The 15,302-nt window shown below is 44.5% G+C and overlaps 1 protein-coding gene across 1 annotated transcript; it reads left to right on the forward strand.

Moving 5' to 3' along the window:
* Positions 1 to 1,169: 1,169 nt before the first annotated feature.
* Positions 1,170 to 14,587, forward strand: polr2a (RNA polymerase II subunit A). The gene is made up of 29 exons (XM_078275510.1): positions 1,170 to 1,516; positions 2,314 to 2,446; positions 2,556 to 2,692; positions 2,966 to 3,139; positions 3,260 to 3,541; positions 3,693 to 3,854; positions 4,005 to 4,225; positions 4,340 to 4,472; positions 4,598 to 4,722; positions 4,982 to 5,192; positions 5,273 to 5,482; positions 5,570 to 5,738; positions 5,831 to 5,925; positions 6,062 to 6,265; positions 6,368 to 6,590; positions 6,781 to 6,964; positions 7,235 to 7,406; positions 7,513 to 7,618; positions 7,997 to 8,202; positions 8,433 to 8,696; positions 8,825 to 9,032; positions 9,120 to 9,220; positions 9,305 to 9,409; positions 9,507 to 9,689; positions 9,797 to 10,000; positions 10,146 to 10,332; positions 10,423 to 10,536; positions 10,626 to 10,775; positions 10,895 to 14,587. Exons 1-29 carry the CDS (start codon positions 1,430 to 1,432, stop codon positions 12,043 to 12,045), a joined length of 5,901 nt encoding a protein of 1,966 aa, XP_078131636.1. The 5' UTR covers positions 1,170 to 1,429; the 3' UTR covers positions 12,046 to 14,587.
* Positions 14,588 to 15,302: the final 715 nt, after the last annotated feature.

A 15,302-nucleotide genomic window follows, 5' to 3' on the forward strand; every position in this document is an offset into this window, starting at 1 on the left:
ACAACAAACATCAAGGCACATATTAACGTTACCGTCGTTGTCGGCAAAATAGTCAGATCACAAGCTGTAACGTTAACGCTTAGAAAGCAACATTTGAGCGTTTAGCTAGTATTTAAACCCGTATTCAGCTGGCTGGTAACGTTAAATTACTTGTAATTGAAGTTAGTGGCCATTTAAATAAATACCGAGCTAAAACCGCCAAAACGACCAGACTGCTATAGAATCGTGGCCTACGACTATGTTTTACATTTTAACAAAAATATTAAAAACACAAGAACAATTGAACACAATAACTATACATGTATTACACACAGAACATGTTAATATAAAAATCCTCAACAGCTGTTAAAAAACAAATGTTAAATGAACACTTAAGGCTTCCCCAGACTTTCCTACAGGGCGTACGGAAAATCCAGTCCACTCTCCGGACATCGCTTTCAGGCGAGTCCGAGGCTTGCAACAAAGTCCCAGACATCCAAAAATGCAGAGGACGAAAACCCGAAAGGTCGATGTGTTTCCAAAGTAGCTCAAAAATAATCCATGATACAGTGTTTTGAGGTGAAAATATTATGTATTTCGACCATTTCCTCCTGTTTAATCAAAGGTCTCAACAGGCCTCAGCCCTGAGCCTCTTTTCTTAGAGCCCAGGCTGATGTAGAGCGAGACGAACGGGAGGACAGAGATTTTTTTTATTTTTGCTCTGAGGGAAGAAATTCACATCGGCCACACTCGGCAAATATCGGAAGCAGGGCGGGTTTTGTTGAAATGATTCTAAGAAGGATCTTTTCTTCGCAGCCATTGGTCATCTATTTTGTACTCCTCAATATTAATAAGAAAACGGACGAATCGACAGGATTTCAGTTGAATATTCATATATTGCATGCAAAATAGACGCCGCACCGCCTACTCTATTTTAATAAAACCAATCGGGATGAGTCTCGGTTCAATTGACGCCCGCCTTTAGTTCCGATTCGTTAAATAAAATAACGTGCTCTCTAATTGGCTGTACGCGTGATAAAATTAATTATTCATTTCACTGTCTTCAATGGCCAATGAGCGTTTTACTACAGAGATCCATGTCCCACCTTCTAAAGAGTCTGCCCCTGTCTTTCTGAGTGTGCAACCCCGTAGTATGCACTCAGTCTATATAACCAAGCGTTGAACCGCTTCATGCTCAGAAGCGCTTAGAGCGCTCCGGAGTGTAGATCAGGAAAGGGGAAGGGAACAGTCGGTAGCCATTTTACTTAGGACCAAAACACAAATAACTCGGCTATAAAGGTAACCGACAGCAGAGGTTCCTGGGATATCACCTTCGGAGACTTTCCGGTCACCGTTGGCGGCCGGACCAGAGTCGTGGTGACAATTTAAAGCCTGCTCCTGCTCACAAAGCGGCGTGCCGAGGAAGGACGCGTCTCTTTGAATAGACAGGATGCACGGACCGCCCTCCGGCGACAGCGCATGCCCATTGCGCACGATCAAGAGAGTTCAATTCGGCATCATCAGCCCAGATGAGCTTGTAGGTTTTCTATTTGGGGGAGTGGGGTATTTTATTAATACTCGGACAGATCACACGTCACTCTTGCAGTTTCTTGACTAATCTTGTACTTTAACATATGTGGCAAAGACATGGTTGTGTTTACAACGGAACATGCTCGCTGTTAGCCTAGCCTAGCTAACTAGCTGTGCCAGGCTGGGGCTTGTGCTAACTAGCGTGTTGCAGGAAGTTTAAAAAACTTTAAGCACAACATTCTCAAAAATGATCCATGCTATCACATGAATTAAACCCCCTTTGTATTTATGCAATGTACCTTGTAGGCCCATCAGTAAATAGAAATTTAGCTTACTTTATAGCTTATCGTTATGTACAGAGCTTGCTTGATTTTACCACTGGTCGCATAGTACGCATTGGTTTGTTTTCTCACACATTAAATGAATAAATGGGTACTTCAACAACGTCCGAAATGCATGTTTTCTTTAACTCAGGATTGGGCGTTTAGTAGTTTAATGGATTAATAAATGCTAGATTGTTATTGAGCATAACGTTTCATATAGTAAAAGTTGATGTTAACAGAACTTTATTTTAGCTGACGTTACCGTTGGAAAAACTTTGATTTGTCAAAATTTTTTATATCCGTTATTTGAAGTAATTTCATGGTTTATAGACATTAAGATTCTATCACTGATGTTGATGAATGTTAAATTAAATATTTATAACTCACAAATGTGTAGAGGTATTTATATTCTAACACTGTGGGTAGATGATCAACTGCTGATTGTTGTAGCATAAACTTATAAATATGTATTTCTCCCTAGAAACGGATGTCGGTTACAGAAGGGGGAATCAAATACCCCGAAACCACAGAAGGAGGACGTCCTAAACTTGGTGGCCTTATGGACCCAAGACAAGGGGTCATAGAACGAACTGGAAGATGTCAGACATGTGCAGGTATAATGTCATGTTAGTATTTCATGCGAAAATATATTATTGATCAGTTGGCTGCTGTCCCTATCTGATGTCCTTACTTAATGACAAATTCTGTTTTTTGTTTCCTCAGGCAACATGACAGAATGCCCTGGCCACTTTGGGCACATAGAACTGGCAAAGCCAGTTTTCCATGTTGGCTTCGTAACAAAGATAATGAAGGTTCTTCGATGTGTCTGCTTCTTTTGCTCTAAGCTATTAGTGGATTCAGTAAGTATATTCAGCATATTTCTGTACTTCACAATAATAATATGTTGGAGATATGGGTTCAATTCCCACTGCAATACATCAACCGATGTGTCCCTGAGCAAGACACTTAACCCATAGTTGCTCCGGAGGCATGCAGCCTCCGACATATATAGCAATTGTTAGTCGCTTTGGATAAAAGCGTCCGCTAAATTACATGTAATGTAAAAAAGTATCATTTCAGTCTTGTTCATAACCTTTTGATGTTTAACTTGCTCCCATCGCTGTTACCTCCAGAACAATCCAAAGATCAAAGACATCCTGATAAAATCTAAAGGGCAGCCCAGGAAACGTTTGACACATGTGTACGAGCTGTGCAAAGGAAAAAATATCTGTGAAGGAGGGGAGGAGATGGACAACAAATTTGGAATGGAACAGCAGGAGACTGAGGAGGACATTACCAAGGAGAAGGTATATGGGTGCAATCTTTTTGTCATAGTTTGCATTTTGGTTCTCTACATTCACGGCAGTGCCTAACTTGTTTTCTTTCTTACGCTTTTGCTTTCACTTCCTTCAATGTGACTTACGTAGGGCCATGGTGGCTGTGGGCGCTACCAGCCACGTATCCGACGCTCTGGCTTGGAGCTGTATGCCGAGTGGAAGCACGTCAATGAGGATTCACAGGAGAAGAAAATCCTGCTGAGTCCTGAGCGTGTGCATGAGATCTTCAAGCGCATCTCAGATGAAGAGGATGTCATCTTGGGCATGGACCCCAAGTTTGCCCGACCAGAATGGATGATTGTAACTGTGTTGCCTGTGCCTCCACTGGCTGTCAGACCTGCTGTAGTAATGCAGGGCTCTGCTCGCAACCAGGTAAAGTAATATATCCTTCAGACTGATTGTTTTGTTGCGTTGTTACACTGCGTATTTTGTTCCTGCGTGTTTTTAAGCTGTGTAAAAACGAGACCTACACCTGACGACGACGACGACGACGATAACAAATCAATTGACTTCTGTTTTAAAGGACGACTTGACCCACAAGCTGGCTGACATAGTCAAAATCAACAACCAGCTGAGAAGAAACGAGCAGAGTGGTGCTGCAGCTCATGTCATAGCTGAGGATGTCAAACTGCTCCAGTTTCATGTAGCCACCATGGTGGACAATGAATTGCCAGGCCTGCCAAGGGTACGTGTGCACTTCCCAGATGCCTTAAATATAGTTAGATTTGGGCCCAGTACAAGATTCAATAGAAAATAGTCTGAAATACACAGTTTTCTGTACTACATTTTTGCACAGTATTTCTATGGTGCTTGAATTACATTTTTCCTTTCACAGGCAATGCAAAAGTCTGGCCGCCCTCTCAAATCCTTAAAACAGCGTCTAAAGGGGAAGGAGGGGCGAGTCCGAGGTAACCTCATGGGCAAGCGTGTGGACTTCTCCGCCCGAACTGTCATCACCCCAGACCCCAACCTGCAAATCGACCAAGTGGGCGTACCACGATCCATTGCAGCCAATATGACCTTCCCAGAAATTGTCACACCCTTTAATATTGACAGGTACTGCGAAGAAGTTAGCTGATTTAAACTTTACATAATGCACAAAAAAACTGTATTCCAAAAGCATTTTTATGAAATGTGAGGTCGGCCAATTCATTCTGATGACCATCCTAGATTACAAGAGCTGGTGCGAAGAGGCAACAGCCAGTACCCAGGAGCCAAATACATCATCCGTGACAATGGAGACAGAATTGACTTGCGATTCCACCCTAAACCAAGTGACCTTCACCTGCAGATTGGCTACAAGGCAAGATTAAAATGCATATAGCAGCTCTAGAGCTACATCTACTGCTAAAACTAACTTTTGTTAGAGGATCGTTTCAAATATATATTTTTTTCTATCGACTAAAACTAACATTTTTATCTGTTTAGGTGGAAAGACACATGTGTGACGGTGACATCATCATCTTCAACAGACAGCCTACACTACATAAAATGTCCATGATGGGGCACAGGGTGCGAATTCTGCCGTGGTCCACATTTCGACTCAACCTTAGGTGACTTATATGAATGTGTCTTTTGAAATAGACGATTTAGAGATAAATAAATGATAAAATGACAATTAAAGTCACGATTCTAGGTAATTGTGAATGCATTTTGATGTCTTAAATCAAAGTTATGTTACATCATAGTGATTTTTGGACTGTATCACTTTGGTCTTTGCAAATTCCTGTCACTGTTATATTATCCCTGACTGAAATGAGTTTCCCATGCGGTGTAGCAGTTCTAACGTCCTATCCTCTCGTCTCCCGCCAGTGTCACCACACCATACAATGCTGACTTTGACGGGGATGAGATGAACCTCCACCTGCCCCAGTCCCTCGAGACGAGGGCAGAGATTCAGGAGCTGGCCATGGTGCCGCGTATGATCGTCACACCCCAGTCCAACAGGCCCGTCATGGGTATTGTGCAGGACACCCTCACAGCCGTCCGCAAATTCACCAAACGAGATGTCTTTTTAGAGAGGGTAAGGAGATTGTTACGGGGTCACCAGCTGCTTCTTTTTCTGGTCTGAAAGGGTCTCAACACTGCATTTCCACACCACAGGGTGAAGTAATGAACCTCCTCATGTTCCTCTCCACTTGGGATGGGAAAGTGCCTCAGCCAGCCATCCTCAAGCCCCGCCCTCTGTGGACAGGCAAGCAGATCTTCAGCCTAATCATTCCCGGACACATTAATGTGGTCCGCACACACAGCACCCATCCTGACGAAGAAGACAGTGGCCCTTACAAACACATCTCACCTGGGGACACCAAGGTACAAGTCCCACATTGATCATGTATAGATTAAAGACTGAAAATGGACGACAATGCAAGTGACCCCGCATTCAACTCATTCACACAGGTCATAGTGGAGAACGGTGAGTTGATCATGGGCATCCTGTGTAAGAAATCTCTGGGAACCTCAGCCGGCTCCCTCGTCCACATCTCCTACCTGGAGATGGGCCACGACATCACCAGACTCTTCTACTCCAACATTCAGACCGTGGTCAACAACTGGCTGCTCATCGAGGGTAAATGAACATACCTTTTTCGCTTTGTGTCAGTGGTATTGAGTGATGTTTTGTTTTAATATTTACAAGTTTACTCTTGATATTTTCTTTAGGTCATTCCATTGGTATTGGTGACTCCATTGCTGATGCCAAGACCTACCTTGACATCCAGAACACCATCAAGAAAGCCAAACAGGATGTGATAGAAGTAAGCACAAAGTATTTGTATGGTCACCAACATCTCAGATTTTGTTATTTCAACATAGTTCCACCTGTTTTTTGTTTTTTTTAGCAGAAATTACAAATAGAAAAGTTACATATTTCTTATGCGTTTTGTCTGCCAGGTCATCGAGAAAGCCCACAACAACGAGCTGGAGCCGACCCCTGGTAACACACTGAGGCAGACTTTTGAGAACCAGGTGAATCGTATCCTCAACGATGCTCGTGACAAGACGGGATCCTCAGCCCAGAAGTCTCTGTCTGAGTACAACAACTTCAAGTCCATGGTGGTGGCTGGTTCTAAGGGCTCAAAGATTAACATCTCACAGGTAAAATAATCCCTTTAACTATCACTACCTCACAGTAGATGAATGATGGCTCTGATTCACATGATCTTTGACATCTCTTTACCGCCTTACCTCCTTATTCAGGTTATTGCTGTGGTGGGGCAGCAGAACGTGGAGGGTAAACGAATCCCCTTCGGCTTCAAACACCGCACGCTGCCTCACTTCATTAAGGATGATTACGGTCCTGAGAGTAGAGGCTTTGTGGAGAACTCCTACCTGGCTGGCCTGACTCCCACAGAGTTCTTCTTCCACGCCATGGGAGGCAGAGAGGGTCTGATCGACACAGCTGTCAAGACTGCTGAGACTGGTAATTCCAGGCAGCTGGGTGGGAGAGTGCAAGAAGAGTCGGGATATATTTCATAAATATACAAGGACATGCTTTTAGTAACTTTTTTTTTTTTTTTTTTTTAATTATTAGACTCTCAGACCTAAACCTGTCCCAACAACAAAAAAGCCTTTTTAGTTTTTTTTAACGTGGTAAATCTGTATCCCACCAGGTTACATCCAGCGTCGTCTGATCAAGTCCATGGAGTCGGTGATGGTGAAGTATGATGGCACGGTGCGTAACTCCATCAACCAGGTGGTTCAGCTGCGTTACGGTGAGGATGGTCTGGCAGGAGAGAATGTCGAGTTCCAAAACGTGGCAACACTCAAACCGTCGCACAAGGCCTTTGAAAAGAAGTAAGTCACACACCCATCAACTCAGAGAATTGGAGCACTGTTTTCTTTGACGATTAGTTTCTTAGCTTAATGATGTTTCGCCTTAATGGACAAAACCCCCTTCATTGATTGAGATATTTGTATAAATTTGATCTCCAGTAGCTTGTATGGATTTGCGATTACTGAAGGGGAGTTTTAGTCCCAACGCGCTGTAACTTCACTCAACTATGTGCATAATGTTGTTTAATTGTCTATAATCAACGGCTTCACTCGTTCTCATTTTCTGTCTAGGTTTAAGTTTGACTGCACCAATGAGCGAGCGCTTAGGCGGATGCTGCAGGAAGATGTAGTAAAAGACGTGCTGACAAATGCCAATGTGCAGAGTTCCTTGGAGAAGGAGTTTGACAAGATGAAGGAGGACAGGGAGGTCCTCCGAGCAATTTTCCCCACCGGGGACAGTAAGGTGTGTGTGCTCACATTTGTAGACACACCTCGGCTCCTAAGTAGTGTCTTGGTCTGCCATGTGAAATCCAAAATATTCATATACTGCAATTCATCCTCGTCTGCAGGTGGTGCTGCCATGCAACCTGGACAGAATGATCTGGAACGCTCAGAAGATCTTCCGCATCAACACTCGAACCCCAACAGACCTCAATCCTCTAAGGGTGGTCGAGGGTAAGCTCAAAAATAACAAACTTCCTTAACCAAAGAACAATATATTACCACTCACTGTTTATTCTTTCTCTTTTTAAAATTAACTCATACTGCCAAGTTGCTACTCAGATGGCCATATATTTAGTTACAGGATTTTGTGAACCATGTGAAAGAAGCACTAGCTGCAGAATTGGAACGAGGAGGTGGTGGCCTGACCTCAGGTGTTCCGTAAAGCCACCTGGTGAATCCCTGCGTGTTACATTACAAGTAGAACAGTTCAGGGCCTAATCCCTCTCTTTGCTAGAGAGAAACAATGATTTCTTATAGCATCACAGTATCAAGGATTTCCCCCACTGTCGCCATCAATCTCAATCCTAGCGCGTGTGTTTGCACCTCCAGGTCTTCAGGATCTGAGTAAGAAGCTGGTGATTGTGAATGGTGATGACCCACTGAGCAGACAGGCCCAGCAGAACGCCACTCTGCTCTTTAACATCCACCTGCGCTCCACACTCTGCTCCAAACGCATGACCCAGGAGTTCCGCCTTTCCACTGAGGCCTTCGACTGGCTGCTGGGAGAGATTGAGACCAAATTCAACCAGTCCATTGTAAGTTTAGGATATTGTCTTATTTCGAGTTGCCAGATCTCTACTAGACTGTTTAAATACTGAACTTTGAAGATATATAGATATAGATAGATAGATATATAGATAGATATATAGATATATATATATATATATATATATATATATATATATATATATATATATATATATATATATATATATATATATATAATTTTTTTTTTTATTAATCTCATGTTTTCCTGCGTTCCCAGGCCCACCCAGGTGAAATGGTTGGCGCTCTTGCTGCTCAGTCGCTGGGAGAGCCAGCCACCCAGATGACCCTCAACACTTTCCACTACGCCGGTGTGTCAGCCAAGAATGTAACACTGGGTGTGCCTCGTCTAAAGGAGTTGATCAACATCTCCAAGAGGCCCAAAACACCCTCGCTGACTGTGTTCCTGCTGGGTCAGGCAGCCCGTGACGCTGAGAGGGCCAAGGACATCCTCTGTCGACTGGAGCACACCACACTGCGAAAGGTGTGAGAAGTCATTGGACAGTTCCTCCAAATAATGTAGTTTTTAATCCACAACCCTGACTTACGCGGACAAAAAAATAATTTCATCCTAATATAAAGCAGTGACTAAAAGTTTGCGTTTTAACATAGGTGACGGCAAACACCGCCATCTACTACGACCCCAACCCCCAGAACACGGTGGTGGCCGAGGACCAGGAGTGGGTGAACGTCTACTACGAGATGCCCGACTTTGACGTGACGCGTATTTCACCGTGGCTGCTGCGCATCGAGCTCGACCGCAAGCACATGACTGATCGCAAGCTGACTATGGAGCAGATTGCAGAGAAGATCAACGCAGGTGGGTTGTGTGTACACGTTCTGTAGTCTGTAGCTCTAACAGAAATTAGCTGGTTCTCCCTAATGACACTTGGTTTTTTTCTGCAAGGTTTTGGAGATGACCTGAACTGTATTTTCAATGACGACAACGCTGAAAAGCTCGTTCTGCGAATCCGAATCATGAACAGCGATGAGAACAAGTTCCAGGAGGTGAGCATTGGTATTACATTTAATAACGATGAACGCACTGTGGTCAGTTTGCATATTAATCATAACTGTATTTTCTTTGTCTAGGATGAGGAGGTGGTGGACAAAATGGATGATGACGTGTTCTTGAGGTGCATCGAGTCCAACATGCTGACAGACATGACCCTACAAGGCATTGAGCAGATCAGCAAGGTAACAGAACACACACACATACCAATAATAGCATTCAGTAAAAGGGATATACCTGTCTGTGGCTATAAGTCAACTGTCCTACACTCTTCTCCTCCAGGTGTACATGCACTTGCCCCAGACTGACAATAAGAAGAAGATCATCATCACAGAGGACGGTGAGTTCAAGGCCCTGCAGGAGTGGATCCTTGAGACAGACGGCGTGAGCCTCATGAGGGTCCTCAGCGAGAAGGACGTAGATCCCGTCAGGACCACCTCTAACGACATTGTGGAGATCTTCACGGTACGAAAGCATTAAAAATAGCTTTGTCTCAACAGTAGAATTACAGCAGGTTTAACAAAATTTTTTTTTATACATTTATGTTTTCCCTCCTCTTCTGCTCTCTCTAGGTCTTGGGAATTGAGGCAGTGCGAAAGGCTCTGGAGAGGGAGTTGAACCACGTCATCTCCTTTGACGGTTCCTATGTAAACTATCGTCACTTGGCTCTGCTCTGTGACACCATGACCTGCCGCGGTCACCTGATGGCCATCACACGTCACGGCATCAACCGCCAAGACACAGGACCACTTATGAAGTGTTCCTTTGAGGAGACGGTGAGATGATCATCAATTAACTGAAGACACTACTTTACTCAACGAATGCTGATTTTTTTTTTTTTATTTTTTTTTTTTAATAAAAGACCATTTTATTAACTATATCCTTACCATTCTATTCTTGTCTTGCCTTTCCTCCTCCTAGGTGGATGTGTTGATGGAGGCGTCATCCCATGGCGAGAGTGACCCCATGAAAGGTGTGTCGGAGAACATCATGCTTGGCCAGCTCGCCCCGGCTGGTACAGGATGCTTTGATTTGCTGTTGGATGCTGAGAAGTGTAAATATGGCATGGAGATCCCTACAAACATACCTGGCATCAGCGTGGCTGGACGTAAGTGGGAAGATGTTTGTTGGATATAAACTTGAATTGTTTAATGTTAAGAGCTAGGATATTTACGTTCTGTATCCGTCCTATTCGCAGCCACTGGAATGTTCTTCGGCACGGTGCCGAGTCCCATGAGTGGCATGTCACCTGCCATGACCCCGTGGAACACAGGAGCAACACCGGCCTATGGTGCCTGGTCCCCCAGCGTCGGTGAGTATATGTTCTGGTCTCTTTGGCTCCCCCCCTTTTTTTGGGGGGATTTCCTTCACTGAGTTTTGCCCTTTTTGTTTTTCCTCCAGGAAGCGGCATGACGCCCGGAGCAGCAGGTTTCTCTCCCAGTGCAGCATCAGATGCAAGTGGCTTCTCTCCAGGCTATTCCCCGGCCTGGTCTCCCACTCCTGGGTCTCCGGGATCTCCAGGGCCTGCCAGCCCGTACATCCCATCTCCAGGTTAGACACTGCAGAAAACCTTCTTTTAGGTTACAGGTTGTTTAAAGAATTGTAATAGTAACTAGGTGATGTTGAACATTTTTCTCCACCCTTAAAAGCCTTTCTGTTTTTCTCTTTAGGTGGAGCCATGTCACCCAATTACTCACCCACCTCCCCGGCCTACGAGCCTCGCTCTCCCGGAGGCTACACCCCTCAGAGCCCCGGCTACTCCCCAACATCGCCCTCCTACTCTCCCACTTCTCCCTCCTACTCCCCAACCAGCCCCAACTACAGCCCGACATCTCCCTCCTACTCACCCACCTCGCCCAGTTACTCCCCAACCTCTCCGTCCTATTCTCCCACGTCTCCGTCTTATTCCCCAACGTCTCCCTCCTACTCCCCCACATCCCCGTCCTACTCCCCCACATCCCCGTCCTACTCCCCCACCTCGCCGAGCTACAGCCCCACATCCCCGAGCTACAGCCCGACGTCACCCAGCTACTCGCCCACCTCACCTTCTTACTCCCCCACCTCCCCCTCTTATTCTCCAACCTCTCCATCCTACTCCCCCACTTCACCGTCCTACTCGCCCACCTCTCCTTCCTACTCGCCGACCAGCCCAAGCTACAGCCCCACATCGCCCAACTACACGCCCACCTCACCCAGTTATTCCCCCACCTCTCCCTCCTACTCCCCTACATCGCCCTCTTACTCCCCAACCTCCCCCAACTACACCCCGACCAGCCCCAACTACTCCCCAACCTCGCCCTCGTACTCTCCCACCTCTCCGTCCTACTCACCCTCCAGTCCACGTTACACCCCGCAGTCGCCCACCTACACACCCAGCTCCCCCTCATACAGCCCCAGCTCCCCCTCCTACTCCCCCACTTCCCCCAAATACACCCCGACTTCACCCTCATACAGCCCCAGCTCCCCGGAGTACACCCCCACCTCTCCCAAGTACTCCCCGACGTCGCCAAAGTACTCCCCGACGTCGCCAAAGTACTCCCCGACTTCTCCCACCTACTCCCCAACGACCCCAAAATATAGCCCCACCTCTCCTACCTACTCCCCCACCTCCCCCACTTACACCCCCACCAGCCCCAAATACTCCCCTACCTCCCCTACTTACTCGCCAACTTCACCCAAGTACTCACCCACATCTCCTACATACTCGCCAACTAGTCCTAAAGGCTCCACGTACAGCCCCACCTCCCCTGGATACAGCCCCACCTCACCCACCTACAGCCCGGCCATCAGCCCCGAAGACAGCGACGAGGAGAACAATTGATGAGCCACGGAACAGAAGGAGAGGCCGCTGAAGAAACCCTGTCACCTCACGGGTGGACACCTGAAGGACAGCGCTTTTAACCAGCTGAAGGTGGCGGTACTTCTAGCCACAGGGGTCCCAATTGTTATTGTCTTTCTTTGGGGAAATCTCTCCTTTGGGACCTCTGTTATGCTCCAGTCTTGACCTTCTGAGACCCCACCCCCCCCCCAAATACCAGAAATTGTTAAAACTATGTGAAAGACCTGACTGCTCTGCCTGAAGGGGAAAAATGGCTGCCTTTTGAAATAGTTTTTTAATTTTCCCATGGGGTGTTGGAGCAAAACTGCAAAACCCAAGAGGGAATGAAAAGGAGAGGAAGATGTGGTGAACACATAACGGGGAGAAAATGTCCCCTTTTAACTTTATGGTGTACTGCATCCAGTCTCTCTCTCGTCCTCCAAATGTTGGGTGTATAGTTGTGGAAAGCATACAGATTTCCAAAAGCCTTTTGAAGAGTGGATTGTATTTATCACTAAAGCATAAGCTCTAAAGAAAATCAAGAAGGTAAGGTTTAGACTTTGTTTACTGCATATTTCAACAATGTGCATCTTCTGAGATCTTTTGCTGCTTTTGTAAAAGTACAGTTGCTGCCATTTTAGTGGGCATCTTGTGGATCAAAGATGGAGCTTAAGGTTTTTGATGTATTAAAATGGTTGGGTCAGAATGTCCAAAGAAGAAGGTTGGATGGTCAACAGAAATACATACATGATAGGAGAGAGAAACTGGCTTGCGCGGAAAAGAAATGTCACTCTTGCACATCATTAACTACATAGGTGTATGTACCCATCGCCCTCCCCTCTTCCTCCTTCACACCCCAAAGACAGAACCTGAAAGATGTCATGAAAACACCCACCAGCATCCTCTTCCTCTACCATTTTGGAGACTTGTGCATCAAAAGCAAAAACAAAAAAAAACTTTTCCAGATAATATTCTTCCCTTGACAGTGGGAATTAAAAGATTTCTATGAAGAAAATAGAATAATTATTCTGTCTTAAGTTTTGATTCTAGGAGGAAATGAGACAAGTGGATGAGGGACTCTAGTATGGCGTTGCTGCTTTTGTCATTGTTTGCATGAGTAGCACATGTTAATACATTTTAATCAAGCTTTAGGTTTAAATTGTTTCAAATCCCTCCCACTTCTTGCTAATCTTCGTTCCATTTCTGATAGCTGACGTGTACACAGGTTTATTTGGACTATTCAATTTATTTAAGAGAGTTAACAACTATTCTGTGTGAATATGAATAGAGGAAAATTAAGATTTTTTTTTTCTTCTTTTTTTTTCTTCTTTTTTTTTTTTTTTACTTTTCTCTTGTTTGCTTTTGCTGACTTTGTAAACCTGTTTGCAGGAGGCTCATGTTCATATACTGTGGATGAAAGGGCAGGGGACGGAGGGGAGAGCTTTTTTATTTTCGTCCCCGTTCTCCACAACCTTTTTTTTTTTGTCATGGCGGCAACCGCTCTTTTCACTTAACATGTTGCATGCTGTCGCCAGGTTGTGACGGTGCTTAAGTTAAAGGTAGAGGGGCAAAAAAGTTGAGTGCTCAGTTTGGGGTTTTCACTTCTTGGGACACCAGAGGGCAACATTTGTCCTTCTGTTGGCCTTTTTCTTTACAATGGTGTGGAACAGTGTATTTTCTTTTAAGCAGAGGTTGTCCAAAGAAACAGCACTTTTGGCTTCTCTGTTAAAAAAAACCTTACCCACTACATTAGTGTGAACTTTCTTTTTGAATATGGGTGCTTTCTCACATGACTCAACCTAGTTTGACTGTGTTAGGGAACCGTCTGTACGCCTGATAAGGGAAACATTTTTTTTTTCCTTTCCCTCCTTGTTCCATTTTTATCATTCAATGCAGTTTCTCAATTTATTGGACTAGCTGGGCCTCCTCCCTCTTCCCTCTTCATCCACAAGTATTCCTCATTTCAGAAATCAGTGTTCCTTTTTTCTACCAGTGTACGTACCTCTGATGAGGAGAATCATTGGGGGGGCGGTCTGACTGGGAGTCCTGAGGAAATAAAACGCAGCCAGTAATCCTTTGGGTTATGTTCTGAAAATGTTTAAATGATTTGTCATGATTTTTTTAAACTTCAAGATGGTCTTGAATTGAAAGGACTGCATCTTCTGGCCTTTGAGATAAAGCAGGTTTGGTAATTGCACTTAGTAAATATTGTGGTGGACCTAAGCCCCCAGACATTGTGATTTTTTTTTATTTTTTTTTTGTCCACTATGCTTGCATCTAATCCTGTTGTCTTAACTGTGTGCTGTCCAGTCAATTCAGGACATCAGGACTCCCAGGTTGTATGAATGTGTGTATGCGTGTGCAGTTAGTGTGTGTCTGAGGGCGAGACAGGGTTTCAAACTGAGGAAAGACTTCACGTGTCTGGGCAAAGGAAGGTTTAACTTTAAATTGCCACTGTATAAAAAATCTGTTCATTATCTCATTATCTGTATCTTTGTTCTGTTTGTTTTTTGACTTGGAAAAAATGAATAAAAGTTTTACTACATGGCTGTCTTTTTTTATGTACAACAGTGAATATGCTAATGTCAGTTTTGTACAACAACAAATGCTAATGTAAATTAAATATTACTGTACTTATCACACCACTAATATAGTATTTGTTTGCAACAGTCCTAAGGGCTATTGAACCCTAAAAGGGATTAGGAAGGATACTTTGCCTGAAATGGATTGTGCAAGTAACAAAGACGAGGAGAATTACATCTACGAGGATGAGAAAAACATACACACTATGCTCAACTGGACCGACAGTATAGTTCTAATATAAAAAGCCTTAAAAATCAGGTTATGAGCAGATTTGTGTGCAGACCACAGGGCTGTTAGGCTACTTTGTCTAATCAGTCATTTTACTTCCAAAAACCTTAATCTTGTTTTAGTTCCATCTCCATTGTTTGTGCCATCTCCCCTCTCCAGCAGGTAGCAAAGCATCTTTGCATTGCCATCCCTGACCACCAGATGGAGAGAGGACTCTGCCACGTGCACTCACCCATAGCTGCACATACTGTATGTGCTATCTTTGTAAAGTTTTGGATCTCTGGTTGCGTGGGTTTTAACAATGTTTAGCTGCACAACGTGAGTCAGTAATGACCTACTCACCAAAGGGTTAAATAGAGCTTCTATAAAAGAAACAGTGATTTACTGTCTGCTACTTAAAACCTTTGTGGAAATTGATTACCGAAAAATTATTTATCTGACCCTAGTCA

This window comes from Sander vitreus, chromosome 19 (assembly GCF_031162955.1).
Source record: "Sander vitreus isolate 19-12246 chromosome 19, sanVit1, whole genome shotgun sequence".
Lineage (NCBI taxonomy): Eukaryota > Metazoa > Chordata > Actinopteri > Perciformes > Percidae > Sander > Sander vitreus.